The sequence below is a fragment of the Nerophis ophidion genome, linkage group LG04, assembly GCF_033978795.1.
Source record: "Nerophis ophidion isolate RoL-2023_Sa linkage group LG04, RoL_Noph_v1.0, whole genome shotgun sequence".
Taxonomy (NCBI): domain Eukaryota; kingdom Metazoa; phylum Chordata; class Actinopteri; order Syngnathiformes; family Syngnathidae; genus Nerophis; species Nerophis ophidion.
In genome coordinates this window covers 58,954,625-58,977,332 of record NC_084614.1, presented here as the reverse complement: position 1 = coordinate 58,977,332, position 22,708 = coordinate 58,954,625, and the positions used below count along the sequence as shown (strand labels likewise).

At 39.3% G+C, this 22,708-nt stretch overlaps 1 protein-coding gene across 2 annotated transcripts in view; it reads right to left on the bottom strand.

The window, feature by feature from the left end:
* The window catches only part of jakmip2 (janus kinase and microtubule interacting protein 2), an 87,341-nt gene that overhangs the window by 6,717 nt on the left and 57,916 nt on the right, over positions 1–22,708 (bottom strand). For both annotated transcript variants that reach the window (XM_061898599.1, XM_061898600.1), the window contains exons 6-21: positions 21,964–22,062; positions 21,754–21,900; positions 21,525–21,665; positions 21,258–21,314; positions 18,856–18,978; positions 18,642–18,770; positions 15,815–15,898; positions 8,845–8,907; positions 8,569–8,667; positions 8,259–8,360; positions 5,487–5,540; positions 5,334–5,399; positions 5,194–5,262; positions 5,044–5,121; positions 375–425; positions 17–169 (exon numbers count right to left, since the gene is read on the bottom strand). In XM_061898599.1, coding sequence (XP_061754583.1) covers positions 17–169; positions 375–425; positions 5,044–5,121; positions 5,194–5,262; positions 5,334–5,399; positions 5,487–5,540; positions 8,259–8,360; positions 8,569–8,667; positions 8,845–8,907; positions 15,815–15,898; positions 18,642–18,770; positions 18,856–18,978; positions 21,258–21,314; positions 21,525–21,665; positions 21,754–21,900; positions 21,964–22,062 — 1,515 coding nt within the window. The remainder of the gene's footprint in view (positions 1–16; positions 170–374; positions 426–5,043; positions 5,122–5,193; positions 5,263–5,333; positions 5,400–5,486; positions 5,541–8,258; positions 8,361–8,568; positions 8,668–8,844; positions 8,908–15,814; positions 15,899–18,641; positions 18,771–18,855; positions 18,979–21,257; positions 21,315–21,524; positions 21,666–21,753; positions 21,901–21,963; positions 22,063–22,708) is intronic.

Genomic DNA, 22,708 nt, shown 5'->3' with positions numbered 1-22,708 from the left:
CATGGATGTACAGTACCTGGTGTGCCTGGTGCAGCAGCTCCATCCTCTCCTGTAGGATTTGGCAGTCGTACTCTCGACTCTTCCTCAGCATCTGCCTCCTCAGTTTCTCCACTGCCGATCGCAGCTCGTCCCGCTGGAGTTCGTCCAGAGGCTCGCCGTATTTGATCACCTATGGCGAGGAGGATAAGACTCAATAGGAGACATCTTTGCTTCATTCATTTGGAATTACTTTCAGAGGAGTATTAAGTTAACTTGTTTAACATTGTGGTTGTAGTTTGAGTGTAGTTTATGGGGTTGTGTTTCCAATATTAGGACTGTATGTATAATAGTATGTAAGACATTAAGGATATGACAGTAATGAGGTAAAAGAGGACCTTGTCCTGCTGCAGAGCGTTGTACAATGTTGCCTCCAATTCCTGGATTTGCTGTTGAAATGGAGAAAAAGGGTAATTCTGTATCTTGATCATTAAAATATCATTCAGGAATAATTTTTAGCAGTTTCTCAATAGAAAGTATTGAACAAGCTTTTGTTAACTGGTGAAAGTGCAGTTGGTTTGACTTTTTCGTGTAAACAGAACACAAGTGGTGACCAGAGTGGTACATCGGTATTCCACTAACACTAACACGAAACCATCCATCCATCCATCCATTTTCTACCGCTTATTCCCTTTCGGGGTCGCGGGGGGCGCTGGCGCCTATCTCAGCTACAATCGGGCGGAAGGCAGGGTACACCCTGGACAAGTCGCCACCTCATCACAGGGCCAACACAGATAGACAGACAACATTCACACTCACATTCACACACTAGGGCCAATTTAGTGTTGCCAATCAACCTATCCCCAGGTGCATGTCTTTGGAAGTGGGAGGAAGCCGGAGTACCCGGAGGGAACCCACGCATTCACGGGGAGAACATGCAAACTCCACACAGAAAGATCCCGAGCCTGGATTTGAACCCAGGACTGCAGGAACTTCGTATTGTGAGGCAGACGCACTAACCCCTCTGCCACCGTGAAGCCTAACACCAGTCCTTTTCAAATAGAGATGGATTGGCTGCCCCCTTGTCCCCCCACCTGAGGGGGCTTGTGTGACTGATGCTTTATCAGTATCATGCAGTATCACGCTTCAAAAGCTGCGGGCTGCATAATGTGGTTGCTGTTGCTAATAATCCTGACTTCCTTATTTTGGTTTGAAAAAATCAGCACTTATTGTTTTATTTTATTTTTTGTAGGTGAAAATGTAAGTATTCTGCTGCTTAGTTAATGTTGTTGATGATTTTGAATGTATCATTATTAAAGTTTATTTACATTTTTCAGTATAACATTTTTTAAGTCGTCCAAAAAATTAGTTTTCCGGCAAATTGATGCAATCTTTCTGTTACAGACTAAACCATTTGTTGAAAGTCGATCTATATCAATTTTTTTTTATTTTTTGTTTTCCTTAATGTCAATAAGGAAACAATGTTATGCACAGGTGTACTTGTAACAATTTTATAGACAAATGATACTAATTACAGAGTTGGGGGGGGGGGGGGGGGGGGGGGCAAAAAGTGTTCTTGTTCTTAGTGGGAGCATTACATAAAATAACTGAAAGGCATTCCGCTAAGCTAACTATTGCAATAAACTTTATGAGTTTTCAATGCCAATCCATCCATCCATTTTCTACCGCTTGTCCCTTTCGGGGTCGCGAAGGTGCTGGAGACTATCTCAGCTGCATTCCAGTGGTAGGCGGAGTACACCCTGGACAAGTCGCCACCTCATCGCAGGGCCAACAAAGATAGACAACATTCACACTCACATTCACACACTAGGGCCAATTTAGTGTTACCAATCAACCTATTCCCAGTGCATGTTTTTGGAGGTGGGAGGAAGCCGTAGTACCCGGAGAGAACCCACGCAGTCAAGGGGAGAACATGCAAACTCCAATCAGAAAGATCCCGAGCCCATGATTGAACCTAGAACCTTTGTATTGTGAGGCACACGCACTATCCACCGTGCTGCCCGCAATGGCAATGGCAGTTTTACAAGTTAGTGTTCAATCAAAATGTAGTTGTAATATGTTGTAGTTTACAATTATTACGTATTATTAGAGATGTAATGGTTTTATGTGTTTGTATTCATATTTTTCTGTACACAGGGTTCAGTTCGTTACGGAGGAGTACAAAATTCCTACGTGGTACACATTACTTAGTAAAGGACCAAAAGCGTTTCTTGTGTCATGCGTTTATAAAAACTATCAAAAACATTAAAACGGCAGGACAAGAGAAAGGGAATGTCCAAGATGCGACCCGTCTTGGTAACAAGAAAAAAATAAATTGAAAAAATCAAAATAAAAGGTCCCCTTCAAACTTGGGTCAGCTAAATGAGATTGGAGAGCTTGCGCAACTTTTAAAGTGTCCTGTAAATATGGTATAGAACATTATATTTCTTTTTTAATACATTATTGTATTTATCTAAGATGGACCTGCCAACAGGTTGCAGTTTTATTTTTCTTTAAAAAAATGTACCAAAAGAATTGGTAAATATTTTTTCTTCCAAAAAATTGGACCACAAAATGAAGCGAACTGTAATCTTAATACATACTGTTAGATATTTGACCTTGCCTTTGCTGAAACGTTTGATAATGCAAAATCCATATCAATACTTTTGGGTTAATAACACTGTAAACCAAGTGTGTCAAACGTACGGCCCAAGTTTTAACCGGCCCGCGGGATGAGTTTGCTAAGTATACAAAATAACCTGAAATTTTTTCAATGAAAGAAACATATGTCTACCGGATGTTGCAATAGCAATTCTTTGTATCTTTGTAGATCAGGGGTCAGCAACCCGCGGCTCCGAAGCCGCATGCGGCTCTTGGATCACTCTGATGTGGCTCTGCTGCATACTTGCCGACCCCCCCATTTTACCGGGAGATTTTCCAACTTTCATTGCCTCTCCCAGGAATCTCCCCAGAATAACATTCTGAAATTTTCACCCAGCCAACTTTATTTAGGCGGTGCCTTGATGGCAATGCTTTAGGCGTCCTCTCAACCATGTCGTAGCATCTGCTTTAATACAGTGCTGGTCGGCCACATCTAGTGTGCGGCTGATGACTCAAGGCTCAAGCGACTGCAAGGCATAGTTGTTCAATAAACATACAGGTTATACTGAGGGTTGTGATATAAACAACTTTAGCACTCTTACTAATATGCGCCACACTGTGAACCCACACCAAACAACAATGACAAACCCATTTCGGGTGAACATCCGCACTGAAACACATTATAAACGCAACATAACAAATACTTAGAATCCCATGCATCCCTCACTCTTCCGGGCTCCAATATAGACCTCCACTATGGGGTTTGGTGCTAGCGGGGGTGTATAATGGAGCCCGGAAGATTAGGGGATGCATGGGATTCTGGGTATTTGTTATGTTGCGTTTATAATGTGTTACATTGCGGATGTTCATTCTTGTTTAATGTGGTTTCACAGTGTGGCGCATATTAGTAAGAGTGTTAAAGTTGTTTGTATCACAACCCTCAGTGTAACCTGTATGGCTGTTGAGTAAGTATGCCTTGCAGTCGCTCATGTGTGTCTGCAGAAGCCTCAATCAATATGCGAATGGGCTGATAAGCTGCTTGTTACGATTGTGGAGGGCGCTAAACGCATTGTCATCATAGCACGCCCTTATTATTGTTGTTTGGGTGAAAACCAGCAGACAGTCGAGAGAAAGGTTGCTCTGAAACTCGTTAGTCTCTCGGAAAAATTGAGATGGTTGGCAAATGTGATGTTGTCAAGCGGCATTCAAATAAAACTCTCGGGCTGCACTAATATTACATTTTCATATTAAGGTGCGGTCTGTGTGTCTGAGACCTCTGGTTAATACATAGCACAAAGCAAAAAAAACTTTGTACCCTGTGTTGTTTCATTTTAAATTCCAAAAGAGTCTTGTGGCTCCCATAGTTTTCTTTATTTCGTGAAACGGGTCAAAATGGCTCTTTGAGTGGTAAAGGTTGGCTACTCCTGCTGTAGATGATGGTACATATGTACAAAATAAACCAGATGATGCTAGTACATCAATCGAGGAAAATGATCAAACTACATACTGGCATACTGTAATTTGATTTTGATATTTTTTATCTTGATAGATTGAAAATTAACACCATTGAGTTGACTGATGAACATTATCACATCATTCATTCAGAAAATATAAATAACGACAAATAAGGATAGAATACTATTAACCGCAACATGTAAGTGTAAAAAAACAACAACATTATGATTTGTACATTTTCAGAATGTGCTTCTTCTATTTTTAAACACAGAAAACCATCTGAGGGTGTCTTTATTTTTAAGTTATCGTGCAGGGATTTTACCAGTCCGGCACATTTGGGAGTAGATCTTTCTCCATGTGGCCCCTGATCTAAAGTGAGTTTGACACCCCTGCTGTAAACTGATTAAAAACAACTACTGTACGTTAATGACAATCCAGAAAAGCAAAAAAATAACACCGTGCAAGTAATCTTTAGGTTACAAATTAGTAAATAACAACAAATCATGAGACAGTCAGGCTTTTCTGCTTGATGCTGGCCAGATGTTTAAATTTTGGGGGACCATGGAGAAATAACTGTATAGGTGACATATACGTCGCCAAAATTCAGCTCAACCTGGTAAGACAGCATTCATTGAGGGTCTTCAGAATTTGACAATAAGACCTTGTATGCGGAGTCTCATAACGCTACCTAAGAGCAAGAAAACATAGGATCATGTGACAAAATGCAGAAAGTGGGATTGAACAGGCTAGCAACAATGGCTGGACAATGGTAGAGGACGACGGAGATGTTTGGAGCAGAAAGTAGACTGGTGAGCTGACTTTTTCTTTTACTACTTCCGTATATACAATAGTGGTTTGTGCAATATTTTTATTTATCTTTGAACAAGAAGTTTCCGTGTTTCAATTATGTCCACTTCCACTCAGAGAATTTGGAATTTGCAACAGTACCAAACCATATCCTGCCTTGTCTCTTCTTAACAATAACATAGTTATATCCGAGTGTTTGGATACCATGTAGGCCTGGTCCAGGGCTTGTTTTCTGTAGTCCAGCTCTTCCTCCAAGTATCCTTTCTGTTTACAGAACATTTCCTGTACAGAGTGAGGGTCCAAAGTTACAATCTATTTTCAAAATGCCCCTCAATCCTAATTTTTGTTGCTCACCATCTCTATTTCCAGGTCCATCATTTTCTGATGCAACGCTGCTTCTGTACCCTCTATCTGTCGAATCCACTAGAGGGCGACAAATAAGAACCTTAAGTGTAATAAGAACTCAAGCATCAAACTAAGACCAAAAAACATACCTTTTCTGCTAATGACAAAACTGTGCTAGCCTGAATTATCGCCACCTGCTCCTCGTTTCTCAAATTCTTCAAAAAAAACGAAAAAAAAACATAACTTCATCTACTATGCATACATAGTATGGTCAAGGTGTGTTATTGTGTAACATGAATTACCCCATTGTCTCCAAGGATATCTAAAAGCTTGATCAGATCTGGTATGCACACATCCTGTGAAAGAAACACATGACACCTTTTACAAAAGGAAATTGTGCTTGTCTTGAGATTCCTTTAAGAATGGAGCATGTAAAAAGAGAGATTACACAATTCCATGTACAGCAACAGCATTATCTGGAAGAGACCTTTTCACTCATGCATGTTGATAAAATTGACTTTTGTTACTCAAAACAATAAAACTGAGGCAAAACTGAGAAATAACCTTGTAGAGCAACAGCTACCAACATTTTAGAAATTTAGTAATTTATCAATTAGTTTGTTTGGTTAATTGAGTAATTAAATAAAACAAAGTTAACAGCCTAAATGCATATTTTAGGAAAAGTAGTTCAAATAAACAAGGATTTTTCTAATGACCTTTATTCTTTATTTTATAAATACACACAACATTAAAATTACACAAAATAAACCATTGCGGCATTAATTTATATTACTTTTATATAAAAAATAATAAGTTAAAATGTTTTTAAAAATACTTTTAGCCTAAAAATAAAATAAAAAGACTGATAAAGTATGAACGAATTAGTGACAATGTATTAAACACATTTGAAAATTTATTAATTGGAGTAGTGGTGTTTTTGGATTGTTGGACAAAAAACTGGTGAGCATTGACATACAAACTGTAGATGCATGCCAACATGTTCTTACTTGCCTACTTGCGATTGAATAAAACATCGGTTATGCAAGTCTAAAATATAAAATTAGCTACCAAAATAGATTTTTACATTGTGTCTGCTTGTTTGCTGCTCCTAAATATGCAGGATGTAATGTTGTAATGTGCTGCATCATCAGTGTAGTGCTATTGTGAAATGCCAGCTCAATTTGAAATTGCAAACATTTCTTCCCAATGTCTTTCTTTTTTAGTATGCAATGATCGCAACACCTTTGACAGCTTATTTTGTCTTCTTTGGGCCCTTGGCTGTCTTTCCCCCTCTTGTCTAAACCATCTCCATTGGCATTGCGCTGCATGCCACAATAACCGCAACATGATCTACACCAAAGTAGATGTTTGGAGCATTCTTGCGGACTTTCATTAATTAAATTCATGAAACGAAACATTGAAGCAACAAAATATAAATCAAAGTTTTTCTCTATTGAAGTTAACCTGATTTAATCAATGAATCTTTGGAGCCAATATCCATTCCGTAACGCAATTGCTCACCTGGAGGCAAAAAATTAAAAACTCAATTCATTAGGAATTGTTTTGTTTTTACTTTTTGTTGGACTCTTTGTCACCTTCATTTTCAGTTTACTTTCCTGCCAGCACCCCTCTTTTCTATTTCTAATCAAGTCTATTTAAGTTCACCTATTTCTCCTTGCCCGCGCTGGATTATTGCCTTTTTGTCAATGTTTATGTGTTACTCTGCTGCTGTTACATGTCTTACACTCGCCTTTTGTTTCTGTCGTTTTTTGCTCTCTATTAATTTTTAAAATTTTATTTGGCTGACGTGCCGCTTTCTGTCTCTGCATCCTGGGGTCACGACATTAGATTTATTCAGATGCAGTTGGTAGCCAGGGTGTATCAACCCCAACGTGGGCTTTAAGATCAAGAAAATCTAATAAATAATTGTTGAATTTGTTTTACGTTGAAAATTTCTGGGCATGGTGACTGTGACAAACAAGCTTTCCTTGGGCAATCACACTGGCCCAATGACATTTTTTTCTTTCTGAGGACACTGAAATGTACCAAAATTCCTCTTTTAAAATTGTGCCATTAGCTATTAACTTGTGATTTTTCTGTGTGCTTTTCGAGTTGCACTAAACTTAATCCGCAGGCTCTTTAAGCACTCCAGCGAGTGGTTAAAGGGGCTGCAAAATCATTGGGATGACACTTCCCAAGATGAGTACCATCAACACCACCGGCTGCATGAGACCAGTGCATAACACCCGATGTAGAGTACAGGTCATTACACAACATTGCTTAGTCTGTATCCTCAGGCTTTGATAAAATCACATTTGACCACTACAATAACTATGATTTAGACACTGCATTGTTGTAGCAATTACATAACACTACTGAAACAGCTGTCTGTCTGTAATTTTAAATAACAATAGTCTGGTGTATGCTGTCCAGTGCAGTGAGGAATGCACCGATTAAACCACTGAGCAAACACATGTCACAACACAGATGAACAAAGTCATCAGGTCAAAACTCAGCTGTGTGCCTGCACTGCAAGGTGAAACAGCACTTTTTTGTGGACAAAAATGTACATATTCTGGATAGAGACGACAGATGGTTCCAAAAAGGGAGTGAGGGATGCCATCTTTGTCAAAGTAAAAAATTAAAAAAAACATGTATGAACAGAGTGCTGGGTCTGCGACACCACTTATCTCCCTCCCAATGTTGTTCTTTCATCACTTCCTAAACGATACAATAAACATAATACAGCGACTTTGGATTTGAGGGGTTCCCAATGGCCATTGTTAGAACTGAATGGAATACTAACAAAAGTTGGCTAGCAAAAGTACGTTAACTGTGGTTTTGGTACCACAGAAGAGTGACACCAGTCGTCGACATTGGAGGGTGTTTCAGTACTTGATACTTGGATCCAACACCATTCCCTCAGACAAGCGCTGGCTTATCAAATCTTTTGAGATTGAACTGATGACGCCTGCTCGGATGAGGGTCGAAACGGCCTCCAGTTGTAATCGATTCAATGCTCTGAGATAACAACCTGGAAGATTTCCCACATTTTCTTTTACAGCATTCCATACCTTGACCCCTTCCTTCATACAGTAGATCTGCAGTGCACTGACTCCCTCAGAGAAGGGATGCATCCTAAGGTGGTTGAAAGGAGGTGACCTCCGCTCTCGTTCCTGCAACAGCAATTGTCATCACTCGTTTGTGTTTTTTTATTGACCAAAGAAAAAGCATAAGCCTTAGTGCAAAATAAAGTGATACAAACAAAACGTCACATTGCCAAGAAGAACGTACAGGCACCAGCTCAATAAATGAACCAATTTATTTTTAAGAAAGAACATTCCGACATAGAATTATGCAATTTGGAATGTTTGTGTGGCTCACCTCTAATTCCAGGATTCGGAACTCTAACAGTTCATTCTGGTCTCTCGAGTCTTGGAGCTCCTGCTGGCTTCGATTGAATTCTAACTCCATCTTCTCCCACTGGATGAAAAACAGGTGAAAGTCACTTTAAATTACTGATGATGATACCCAAAAAGGTTCACATATTTCAATACATTGTATTGGACAGTAAAGGGAACACATTCCCAAAATACCTCATACATACTGTATGATTTACACTGTATAATTGAAATAATAAATAACGTGATTAAATCCAACCTTCTCATAAAGTTCCTGATTTCTTCGTAAAAACAGCTGCTTCTCCTCCACCCATTTGGAGTCCTATGGTAGAATAAAGACAGTTAACTTGCAAAATTCTTCCAGATTAAAAGGATCAGAAAGCCCACATCCATCCATCCATTTTCTACCGCTTATTCCCTTTTGGGGTCGCTGGCGCCTATCTCAGCTACAATCGGGCGGAAGGCCGATTGTATGGACAAGTCGCCACCTCATCGCAGGGCCAACACAGATAGACAGACAACATTCACACTCACATTCACACAGTAGGGCCAATTTAGTGTTGCCAATCAACCTATCCCCAGACATCATTGAAAATAAATAGAAGTCTTGCTCAGAAATAATTTGACTTCAGATTTTCTTTGATTTCATAACATCTGGGACAAATTTCATTCATGATAAAAACAAATCATGTTCTTGCTGAATACATAGTTTGACAATTCTTTTGTTAAGAAAGCATGTAAAATTATACTTGCATGTAGTTAGACGTACCCCTGAAGTCAATATTGCGACTAACATTTTTTACACTATATAGTGTATAAATTACATTTGTAAAGCCACGGAAGACTAAAATTTAGTTTTACTTGAAGACAGTATTTTATTTTGCTTAGGAGAGAATACACAGGTGCTAATGCAAACAATTACAGTAGGAAGGGTATTCATATGGTCCCATTCATTGTAATTTACCTGACACATGAAACGTGACAAATTGGGGGGTGCACAGACGGCAGCAGAGTATTTAATCTCTTAAAATGTGTTATGTGACACTTCCAACTTTGACCACAGCGTCAGTTGCAATGCAAATTGGTGCTTTCCATAATTAACAACAGACTGCATTGCAAAATGATTAACCCCCCACCCCTTCCTCTCATGCGCGAGCAACCCAGGAATAGGGCCATTTGAATCCCTTTCCTAGTGTGCAGTATAAATTAATACAAAAAAACATGGTTTAAAAGGGACAAGCGGTAGAAAATGGATGGATGGATTTCAAATTTAAAACATACAACATAGTGATAAACACTTCAATACAGAACAAAGCAACTACATAAGAAACTCCATTCCACACGCTTTCCTGTTCACTCGTGTTGCCATATCTAAATGATTGTGTGGAGGAATGGGAAAATGATTTACAAAAGATGACTACAGTCCCTAACCGTACAGAAAAAAAGATCAATTATGAAAATACATAATGGCCTTGTGACTGATCTATCAAAATACCACGCACTAAACAACATGTGCAAACTGTAAAAATTGCTTATATAGGCATGTTGCGTGTGATGTACTAAGACTTTGTGTGCAATTGAAAACTAGTAAAGACCACCATAATTAAACAAAAAATGTGCGTGTAATACTGGCTGTGGCCATGGAAACATTAATTTCTGTCTACGTTAATTTTTTTTATTCTCTCCAACCTGTGTGTGAAGTTTTTGAATGAGCAGCACACATCTATAATCTGTAACAGCAGCCATTAGGAGTGTGGGAAAAAATCGATTCAAATACGTTGTGCGATTCAGAATCGATTCTCTTTTTTTTTTTAATAGTTTTTTTTTTTTTAGCGATCCAAAAAAACACTACACAGCAATACTTTAACAATGCGATCCAATTCCAAAACCAAACCTGACCCAGCAACACTCAGAACTGCAATAAACAGAGCAATTGAGAGGAGAAACAAACACGACACATAATATTCTCAACAGTATCAATATTAGTTATAATTTCAGCATAGCAGTGATTAAAAATCCCTCATTTACATTATCATTAGACATTTATAAAAAAATAAAAAAAAGAACAATAGTGTCACAGTGGCTTACACTTGCATCGCATCTCATAAGCTTGACAACTCACCGTGTTTTCACAAAGATAAAATAAGTCATATTTTTGGTTTGTTTAATTGTTGAAACAAATTTACATTATTGAAATCAGTTGATAAAACATTGTCCTATATAATATAAAAGCTTTTTAAAAAAAATCTACTACTCTGCTAACATGTTCGTTTTTGAAACGAGAATCGCATTGAATCGAAAAAAATCGATATATTATCGAATCGCGACCCAAGAATCGATATTGAATCGAATCGTGGGACACCCAAAGATTCGCAGCCTTACCTGCAATACAGAATCACAAACAAAAAAACAAACTATTTTTAGCTCACTGACACACACTATGCAGGTAATTGGTGGACTATCACAACACACCACCGCATCCATGTATCTGTAATGATCCCAATGCAAGCAAATGCATATTGTTGTTTTTCATAAAGAAGATATATATTATAATAATACACTTACTAAGTGAAAAAATTAACAACATTTTAAAAAGTGGCAGCAAACACAAAAACTTATCAGTCTAATTTGTTTTAATCAGACACTCAAGTCATCCAGCAGCTTTAACATTATTAAATGATATTGCTGAACAGACAATATGTCACCCAAAAAATTTCTGACGGTCCAAATATGTTGACACACACACTTAGGATAAAAGACTTTCAGTCCATTGTCTGTCTTTGCAGAGCGACCGCCTTCATTCTCACAGCCATGTGTAAGCTGTGTCAGTTTGCATATACCAGTAAATTTCAAACATGCTAAATTAAGGCACAAAATAGCGCCCACACAGCAGTTTTAACCTTGATAGAATGAATGATTATAGTTGCATCTTCGCATCCCAGTGGGCATTCTGATGATAAACATATATTCTAATCTGCATATTCATGAAGACACTAAATGTATTGGGCTCAGTATTTTGCTCACTTAAAAGATGCAATATAATCAATCCCCTTATTAGACCAGCTTTGCCTGTGCTAGCAACCAGCCTGACATCCTGGGAGTCTATGGTCATGGCAACATGAATGACAATGGACAACATCTGCTGGAACTCTACAGCACACACCAACTCTGTATCCCCACTTCCTTCTTTCAGGGCTCCAACTTCTCCAAAGTCAGCTGGTGTCACCCTCGTTTTAAACGCTGGCACCAACTTGACTATGTGCTGGTGAAGCGTGAGCACGTAAAAGACGTAACACATTGCCAATCACTGCATTAAGCAGACTGTGACATCGATCACGCCCTTCTACGCTGCAAACTAAGATTGACCCCGATAAAGCCAAGCCCACGCTTTGCCTGCACCAAGAAGTACTTGTGTCTGGCTATACCGCCTCTTATAGCATGCAGATAACTGCATGCAGATAACACTGACCCATCCCTCTCACATACGGACATCACCTCTGCCTGGCAGCACTTCCACTCTATCACCACGAAAGCTGCATTCTCCAACTTTGGAAAGCTATCCAGCTCACAGCCAGACTGGTTCAAGACTCATGCCAGGCTGCTACCACCAGCAATTGCCCCAAAGAGCTCAGCCAGACTGTACTGTTCGCAGCATGACACTCGCTCAAATAAGGCAGCATGGAAGCCAGCATGTCGCAATGTCCAATAGGCCACTCGTACTACCATGCAAGACTACTGGAACACACTATGTGATCGTATCGAGTCATGTGCATCCAGTGGCAACATCAGAGGTGACCTGAAAGAATCTTTAGGCCCAGTCCCCAAAAAGTCCTCTTCCCTCCGTTCTATAGCTGGTGAATTCTTGACTGATCTGGAATCTCATCTGACACGTTGGGCTGAGCCTTATAGCATTCTCTATGAACAGCCTGTCACAGCCAAACACACTGGCAATAATTGCTGCTGGATGCTGACATCACAATTGAGGACCTCAAATCTTCCATAAACGCCCTTAAAAACAACAAGTCTCCTGGAGCAGACAGCCTCCCTTTTGAGATTTTTAAGGCAGGTGGGGATCCACTCGCCTGTTTTACACCATCTGTTTGTGTCTAGCTGGAACAATGGATACCTCCCAGATGTCTTCCGAGATGCTAACGTCATCACCATCTATAAAAACAAAAGGGACCATCCAAACTGTAACAACTACAGAGGAATCTATCTGCTCAGTGTTGCTGGAAAGATATTTGCTCAAACTGTTCTACCACGACTACAAGTCTTTGCAGACCGTATCCTCCCTGAAAGCCAGTGTGGGTTTCGAACCGGTCGCTCCACAGTAGACATGGTGCTCTGTGTTCGACAATTTGACAGGAAAAGTGCATTGAACAACAAAAACCTCTGTTTTTGGTATTTGTGGACTTGACTAAAGCCTTTGACTACGTCAGCCAATCTGGACTCGTCATTGTCCTGCAAAGACTTGACTGCCCCCCTAAACTGCTGAAGATGATTACTGAATTTCATGATGGCATGAAGGCAACGGTACAATTAGAAGGCACTCACTTTGACGAATTCCAGATGTGCTGTTGGGTGATGCAGAGTTGTGTGTTCCTGCTCCTACCCTCTTACTATGTCGCGCTTTCCCCGAAGATTCTTGCATCCTCTTACATACCCGCCACTCAGGAAAACTTTTTAATTTATCCAGACTGCAGGCTAAGACCAAAGTAAGTCATGTGTAATCATGAACTGCTTTATGCTGATGATGCTGCCTTTGCCACCCACTCAGAGGCTGAACTACAACTGCTCTGCACATCTTTTGACTCTGAATGTCAAGAGTTCGGCCTGCAGATTAGCCTGAAAAAGACAGTTGTCCTTGCCCAACCTGCAACCCTAAACCCTGCTATCTACATCTCCAAAACACCTCCATGTGTGGTGGACAAATTCACCGACCTGGGATTCACAGTTTCCAACACTAAAAACCTTGATGCAGAACTTGACATGCGCATTGGAAGGGTATCGTCTAATTGACAAAGCGTGTCTGGCACAACAAAAACCTGTCCTTGCTCCTCAAAGTACGTGCATACCACACATGTGTACTTAGTACCCTACTATACGCATCTGAGTCGTGGACAACATACCGCAGGAACGAACATCACCTTAATGCAGTGGTTCTCAATCTTTTTTCAGTGATGTACCCCCTGTGAACATTTTTTTAATTCAAGTACCCCCTAATCAGAGCAAAGCATTTTTGCTTGAAAAAAATACATAAAGACGTAAAATACAGCACTATGTCATCAGTTTCTGACTCATTTAATTGTATAACATCGCAAAATATTGCTCATTTGTAGAGGTCTTTCTTGAAATATTTGAAAAAAAAAATATATAAAAATAACTAAAAACTTGTTGAAATATAAACGAGTGATTCAAATATAAATACAAATTTCTACGCATAGAAGTAATCATCAACTTAAAGTGCCCTCTTTTGGGATTGCATTAGAGATCCATCTCGATTCATGAACTTAATTCTAAACATTTCTTCACAAAAAAATAAATTTTTAACATCTGTCAGGTTCAAACACTGATGACATCTATTAATCAGACAAAAAGCAAGGAACTATGCAGAGATATAGTTCAATTTAGCTCATGAGGAGAACGCATGGCGCTGCACACTTAGTCACAGTCTCACCCTACGCTCGGAGGTTCAGCTCCCGCGTCCCTCTTTTTATTCAGAGTTCCATAGTACTCTGAATAAAACAAAGATAACATCTGTGGCTGAGACCACCCCTCAGACAAGAAGTTTTGTCCTTGCATAGAGTAGAAAAAGTCTAACTTGAGCACAATAGCTAATACCTAAAGCAACAGACTTTAAGCATACTAATGTTAGTGTGATAACATATATACATAATTATTCTAACACATCAATATTTATGGAACATGTCCACAAAAAATCTTGCTGTCAACACTGGATATTGCATTGTTGCATTTCTTTTCACAGTTTAGGAACTTACATTCATATTTTGTTGAAGTATTATTCAATAAATATATTTACAAACGATTTTTGAATTGTTGCTATTTTTTAGAATATATATTTTTTAAATGTCACGTACCCCTTGGCATACCTTCAAGTACCCCCAGGGGTACGCGTACCCCCATTTGAGAACCACTGCCTTAATGCATTTCACTTCCGCTGCATTCCTTCCATACTGGGCGTTTTTGGAAGGACTATGTCACCAAGTCACTCGTACTACAGAAAACAGGCTCCAGTGATCTGTACACAACTCTTCGCCAACGCACATTCATCGTACGGATGACGCTCGCCTCCCTAAACACTTATTTTATGACGAACTAGCCAATGGTCCACCCAAACAAGGACGTCCCCACCTACGTTTTAAACACATAATCAAGAGGGACCTTAAATATTTCTCCATCCACATTGACAACTGGGAGGCTCTTGATATGATACATTTTTCATTTAAATGGGAATAAATTAACATCCCATCAGTCTGCATCCCAGTGAGAGCAAAAATTGTACAGTAAATGATTGTATATATTCGTAGATTGTATTTCTTGTTTTGCACTTAACAAAAGTGCAACGTGCTGGACCCTTTTTATCACACGGCTTCTAAAACTTGAAGCTTGTCCTCCTTATAATCAGGCTCGAATATAAAAAAGGTCCTGGAATATTATTTGTCCCGAAATAGTTGGATCTCATGAAGTCTACCATGAGTAGTAATAGTTGTTATTGTTAAAAGTAATAGAGAACGGTATGCTTAAAATGACCAGCACATGTAAATATTACACGTTTTTATCAATATGACATTACATATATACTTTACAGCATGTGTATTAAACATGGATGGAGGTTTTTTGGAGGTTTTATAGGCGTAATAGAGCGAATTCCATGAGCTCCAATGTTAGCTGAATTTGTGTGCGTTTATTTACAAGTTAGACTGCATAGAAAAAAGATAAACATATGTGTGCTGGTCTTACATAGGAATTGTGAATGATAGAAAAAATACAATAAAAAACAGCAGTTCCCCCTTGATCCAAATAATGTTAAGCAAAATGGTAGAACATGGATTTTCGAAATCAACAAATCTATTACCTAAGATGATCAAATCACAACAATTTAGTTCCATAAAAGTTAACTTTCAAGAAAAAGTGCACAAAGTAAAACAGCAAACATTATGTGTAATGTCATCTGTGCACTTATAAGCGTGTGATTGTGTGTGTCCTACCTGACCCTTCAAGGTCAGCTCCCTCTCCAAGTCCTCTATTTTGGCCTTGTACCTGAGTATGTCTGCTTGGAGATGCTCCTGAGCCTGAAACATCAGCAGAGACCAGAATTTCTGATACATGTCTGTTTTCTATCAAAACAGTATACATTCAGTATGCTTGTTGTCGGTAGTGGTGCTGAATAGCATTGCGTCACACTGAGAGATTTTTATAATACATATGTTGGCCCTGTTTAGCTAAACAAGATAACCACATTATTCGAAACAGCTTTTTCGAATTATAGTGTTAAACTAAATGAAGCAACTAGTGTGAATGCTACATAGAATGTAGAAATAGTCAAGAAATGTTTTGAATATTGAAGAGCTGACACTGAACTGCAGTGCTAGTGGGATGTAAAATGGTTTGAAGGTTGAAATAGTTTAAAGGTTAAAAATGGTTTGAAACGTAGAGAGCAGAAGCTTTACCGAAAGGCAGTATGAATCCTGAAATGATAAATGTTGGTATAAGTATATGTTATCATACTTCGAAAGGGTACAAAGTGCTCTAAATATATAACATTATCTCAAATGCTTGCATCAAAAGTTAGCATGCTAACAGGTAAACAGCTAGCATATTTCTAACATGGCGCCAAGTAAGAAAATAACGCACAAAAATAACTAAAATGCTAGCATACTAACATAGTATGCTAACACTAGCATACTTCTAAGATGACGGCAAGTAACGGTATCCATGATTATTAGGTTTAAAAGGTACAAAGTGAGCTAAAATGCTTGCATAAAACATTAGCTGTTTACCTGTTAGCATGCTAATGTTGATGTGCTAACATACTTCTAAGATGGTGTCAAGTACTGAAATTCATTATTATTAGGTTGAAACATACATAATTACCTGAAATGCTAGCATAAAACATTGCATGATGACATTAGCATGCATACATGCGGACAGCTAGTACTTCTTAGATGGTGCAAAGCAACAAAGTCCATTATTTTAAAACCGGCATATTAACATAATCACTAGTTTAAATGTAACTTAGATATTGGGTTTCACTATGTAAAGCGCTTTGAGTCACTAGAGAAAAGAGCTATATAAATATATATTTTTTTATAATGATGTATATTTATAAAATAAATGTCAGTATAAAATGTTACAGTACATGCTTCCAATATGGCACCAAGTAACAGAATCCATAATACATCGGGTTAAAATATACAATGCTAATATAAAAGGAACCTGACAAAGTGTTACTTTGAACGTCCAGAATGTGTTGGTGGTGGATTGTTTGGAATCGGTTGGGAAATGTGGAAATTGTGGAACATAGAAAGAGTGTCTAAACATTTGAACGGGAATATTCAGAAAATTTGGGAATGTCTGGGGAAAAATGGGAATTTTCAGATTATGGAAAATAGCGTGCTTCACGGTGGCAGAGGGGTTAGTGCGTCTGCCTCACAATACGAAGGTCCTGAGTAGTCAAGGTTCAATCCCAGGCTCGGGATCTTTCTGTGTGGAGTTTGCATGTTCTCCCCGTGAATGCGTGGGTTCCCTCCGGGTACTCCGGCTTCCTTCCACTTCCAAAGACAATCACCTGGGGATAGGTTGATTGGCAACACTAAATTGGCCCTAGTGTGGGAATGTGAGTGAATGTTGTCTGTCTATCTGTGTTGGCCCTGCGATGAGATGGCAACTTGTCCAGGGTGTACCCCTGCCTTCCGCCCGATTGTAGCTGAGATAGGCACCAGCGACCCCAAAGGGAATAAGCGGTAGAAAATGGATGGATGGAAAATAGCGTAATTGCCCTAGATGTGCTTAGTTGGTTGGTGTTAGAATTTTTGGAAAACTGTCTAGAAATGTTGAAGTAATAAAGTTTTTTATTTGAAAAATTGTTTTAAAAAATTCCTGGAATTTCTAGAAAAAACGGGAATTATTCCCGTTTAAAAAATATCATAATTTATTTTTCTGACAAAGGAATGTTTTGATGTTGGAACGGTTTAATGCGTTGGAAAATGTAGAAAGAGTTTTCAAAAGAAAAAAGTGTGGAAATAGGACTTTGAAAACCAGGAATTACAGGAATTACTGGAATTTTTTTTAACTTGGAAAATTGTTCATTTGTTTGACTTTATAGGATGGGTGGAATATGGTAAAGTTGAAATGGTTTGAATATGTTGAAAAATTTGGAAATTGTGAAGTGTGAGAAATGGCCCATTCCTTTAGAATAGGAAACATTTCCCAGAAAACTGGGAATTTAGAAAAACTGTCGATGGAGATTCCGCGATTCCTGAATGAGCTGAATATTTTCAAGTTGGAACAGTGTGAATCCCAGGGAAAATGTGGAATGAGGACGTGGATGAAAAACGCTACAGACGATTAAAAGGATAAATACATTTGAATAAAGAGTTTTGGTGTGGAATAACATACTGTATATGAATGTTTTGATCGTGGAGGCATACCTAGTCTTGTGCAGTCAACATTTGACTTTGTGTGGCTTTCTGCGTTAAAATAACTCACTGGAGAATTAATCCCATGAAGCTGCAACATCTATCAAACGTATGATAGTGTCTCATAGGTTTCTTCAAATTAAAATACCAAAAAGCCTTTTTTACAGTTTTCACTGGAAAACACCAACATACTGTACAGTAGTTGCTATTGCAATAATTGATTTAGAGCATGTACAGACAGGATGGCAATCTCAGTCATGACCATCATATGATGTCCTACTATATCCCTCAAACATGTGAGCGCAGCAGGGTTCAATGTGCAGCCTCCCGTAATCAACATTTGAGTAAAACTACTTTGTATAGCTAAAAATTAGGATTTGTCTCCCAATTTGTGTACCTTGGCTTCCATCTCAGCATCCAGTATGCCTCCTTTCTGTTCTTGCAGCAGAGCGTAAGCTCGCTGTAAGGCCTGGTACTCCTTGGTCAGCTGACGGAACCGCAGCTCGGACTCTTCACTGGCTAGGCCCTATCAAAAAACATCAGCATAAAAAAAATCAGATTTGAGGATGGAGTAATTAGTGTAAAAGGGATCGAGAAGAGAGAATTCTTACCGCCTCCAGGTCTTCATCTGGAGTAGCGGGTGTCCTATCCATCCGGAAGGAGGCCACGGAGGATGTTTCTGAGTCCATAGACTCTTCATCGTACCCAAAAAAGGTGTCTACTACAATGTGTCTCTGCAGGGAGGGACATTTCACGTCATATTTCTTACACATCATGACTAAAATTAAAAAAATACATAAAAAAACAGAAAGTAACTGTACAACACTGCAAACAACAGAAGTGAGCTTTTTATTTGTATTACATCTCATTAGATGGTCCAGTTGCACCTATGTGGCCAGTGAAGGTATTTCTCCGGCATGGACTTTTTGTCACATTACACTCTTTTTAGGTGTCAAGCGCAGTGGTGTGCGATCAGGGTCAGCAAGGCCTTCTCTGCTGGCCTATCATAACCAGAAATCATGATCATAATTAAAGATAAAAGTATTTTTTTTATTTACTTTCCCTAAATATCTAAAAGTATTCATATTCTCTTCATGTCATACTATGCGCCTTCCAGGTTAGAGTTTGTATCCAATCAGAATTTAGCTAGCTTATGTTGCCATGCTGTACGAAATCTGCCCGGAGCCTTCAGTATCAACAAGGCAGGCGTCTGTGCACTGTAAGTGAACGGGCACATACAGGTGGGAGACAATTGCCATAGCTAATCAGATCACGAGTTGTTGTCAATAAGGCTATCTGCTGGCCCTGACATTTACGCGTCCTGTGATTGGATACTCACTTGGGAGTCCCAAGTGAGTATCCAATAACAAGTTACGAAAACAGGAAGTGGCACCGGAGCCATACGAGCCATGGAAAGCCACAGAATACTCACCGGTACTCACAAAGAAGGAGAGCAAAATGTTGATTAGGTGGCAGATATATATTTGCAAGGCCATTTTTAAGAATGATACTTAAGAGAAACTACATCTTGTGAGATGAGGTCGGCCGACACCGGAAGCTCTCCTGGTGATGAAATGGTTTGCCCACGACTTTCACACGAATCAACCGACCATGACCAACTAAAGTTAAAGTACCAATGATTGTCACACACACAACTAGGTGTGGCGAAATTATTCTCTGCGTTTGACCCATCACCCTTGATCACCCCCTGGGAGGTGAGGGGAGCAGTGGGCAGCAGCGGTGCTGCACCTGGGAATCATTTTTGGTGATTTAACCCCCAATTCCAACCCTTAATGGTGAGTGCCAAGCAGGGAGGTAATGGGTACCATTTTTATAGTCTTTGGTATGACTCAGCCGGGATTTGAACTCACGACCTACCGATCTCAGGGCGGACACTCTACCCACTGGGCCACTGAGCAGGACTACCGACTACCGACTACCGACTACGAGCGCGTACCACAGGCTTATACGGCGTCAAATGGGTGCTACAAATTGTGAGTTCAAATATTTTAATTCTTAATTTTTTCATGTTTCATTTGTTTAATACAATTATTTAAATTTTGACAGTACCACGTAAGATATGTTTTAATTGCTGAAGCGGGTTTTTTGAATGTTAAATGGTCCGAAAAATAGACCGTTTTGTACACTATTGAGAGGTTTCAATGACCAGAAGTGGGTTTTTGTATAGTATCTCCAGCCGTGTCCGTGTGATGACATAAATTACAGTATTTTGAGAGGTGAAGTCGGACTAAGTAGGACATCACTGAAGGCCTAGGTGAGAAACGCATGGCCCGCCACTGGTCAAGCGCGATGGTCAATCTAAGCAAATCTGTCCAGCCTTTTTTGTATTTTCCACATTTTTCCCGGGGCAAGTTCTGCCTTTGGAGGTAGTAGCATCAGAGCTGTCAAAGAGGCGACACGACGCCTGTGTGAAAGTGTATCCGTTGTGTTGAAAGCAATTGTCAAAAGTATTTTTATTTCACGTTGGACGCTAATTAAGCTGTTCGTTTGTGTGAAAATGACAATGTTTTGTGTCTGGGTAAAGAAGCAAAGTTACTGGAAGGTCTGTTGCACGTTTTGTGTGCAAAAGGCCGATATCATGTTGTCATGTGTTCGTGCCATACAGTCACATTAGAAAAATCGAAGGAAACACAAACGACGTGTGTTGAAATTAGAGGTGGGAATCTTTGGGAACCTCGCGATTCAGGAGCTATGATGTGATTACAAATCGATTATTGATCCTTGTTTAATTTATGTATATTGATAGAGTTTTACATTTATTTTCGTTTTACTAAATAAGCGTTTATCACTTGCAACTTTTACAAACAGTGCATTTGTAAAAAGATTGTTGCAGTCTGCCAAATTTTAGAATTGTCTGAATTACTTTATTTACAATAAATCGATTATCCATTATTGATGTAGACTTTAATAATCAATAATCGTCAATGTCCAAATTGCGATGCATCTAAAAATCGATTATTTTTCCACCTCTAGTTGGATCTACTGTGTTTACCTTTATTGGCCTGGAACTCCTTTTATGTCTTTTCTTTCTAAGTAGCTTCTCTCTGTCCTGAAACCAAATAATAAAAAATCCATTTAGGGCCAGCAAGAAGACATTGACAATCACTAGGTCATGGCCAAGTACATGCTGATTTAATCATATTTGACAGTTGTTATCTGTTTTAATGCTTAACATGGGATGCAGTCATGCTAAAAGGAGCATGCGGACATGGTCACATGGCGTCTCGAAGTAGTAAACAACACGAACAAAAGAACATACTCGCGCCAGCTCGTCTATCATGCTCTGCTGCTCCAGGACTTGAAGCTTGAGAAAGGCTATTTCCTGGTCATCATGGGCTTGGTCCAGGTCGTTCAGAGACTTGGGCTTCTTAAGTGGAGGGTGCGAGCTAATTTTCTCCTTCTGCAGACACAAACAAAATGGTCCTAACTGCTGGCACTACTAAAACACAGTACAATAATGTTGGATGCATGTGTGACTTCATGCTGACCATTTCAAGGTTCTCCCTGGCTAGACTCTTTGCTTTTTGTTCCAGCTTCTGGATAGTCAGAGTAAGCTCATCATTCCTCTTACTTAGCAGCTTGTTCTTGTCCAGCAGGGGCTTGCACTGCTTCTCTGACTCACGCACACGCTTTAGCTGCAAAAAGGCAATAGTAAGCGAGGGAAAAGAAAGCTGAAGGAAAGTCATAAGTCAACTTACCAGTTCATTCCTCTCATCAACCAGTAACGAATTTCGGTCTTCCAACTTTCGAATAGTTGAATTTAGTTCAGCAATGCGCCTTTGGTTTCTTCTCATGTCCTGTAAAACCAAATATTTAGTTAACTATTGGAATTAATTTATTTCTAGGGATAGGCATTATTAAAGGAGAACATTATCACCAGACCTATGTAAGCGTCAATATATACCTTGATGTTGCAGAAAAAAGACCATATATTTTTGTAACCGATTTCCGAACTCTAAATGGGTGAATTTTAGCGAATTAAACGCCTTTCTGTTTATGGCTCTTGTAGCGATGACGTCAGTACGTGACGTTGCCTAGGTAAGAAAGCCGGCATTTTCATTTTTTCAAACACATTACAAACACCGGGTCTCAGCTCTGTTATTTTCCGTTTTTTCGACTGTTTTTTGGAACCTTGGAGACATCATGCCTTGTTGGTGTGTTGTCGGAGGGTGTAACAACACTAACAGGGAGGGATTCAAGTTGCACCATTGGCCCGAAGATGCGAAAGTGGCAAGAAATCTACCGCCAGACCCCCATTGAATGTGCCGCAGTGTCTGCACATTTTACCGGCGATGACAGACATGGCACAGAGATGTATGGATAACCTGAAGATGCATTTGCAACGATAAAGTCAACGAAATCACAAAGGTGAGTTTTGTTGATGTTGTTGACTTATGTGCTAATCAGACATATTTGGTTGCGGCATGACTGCCAGCTAATCGA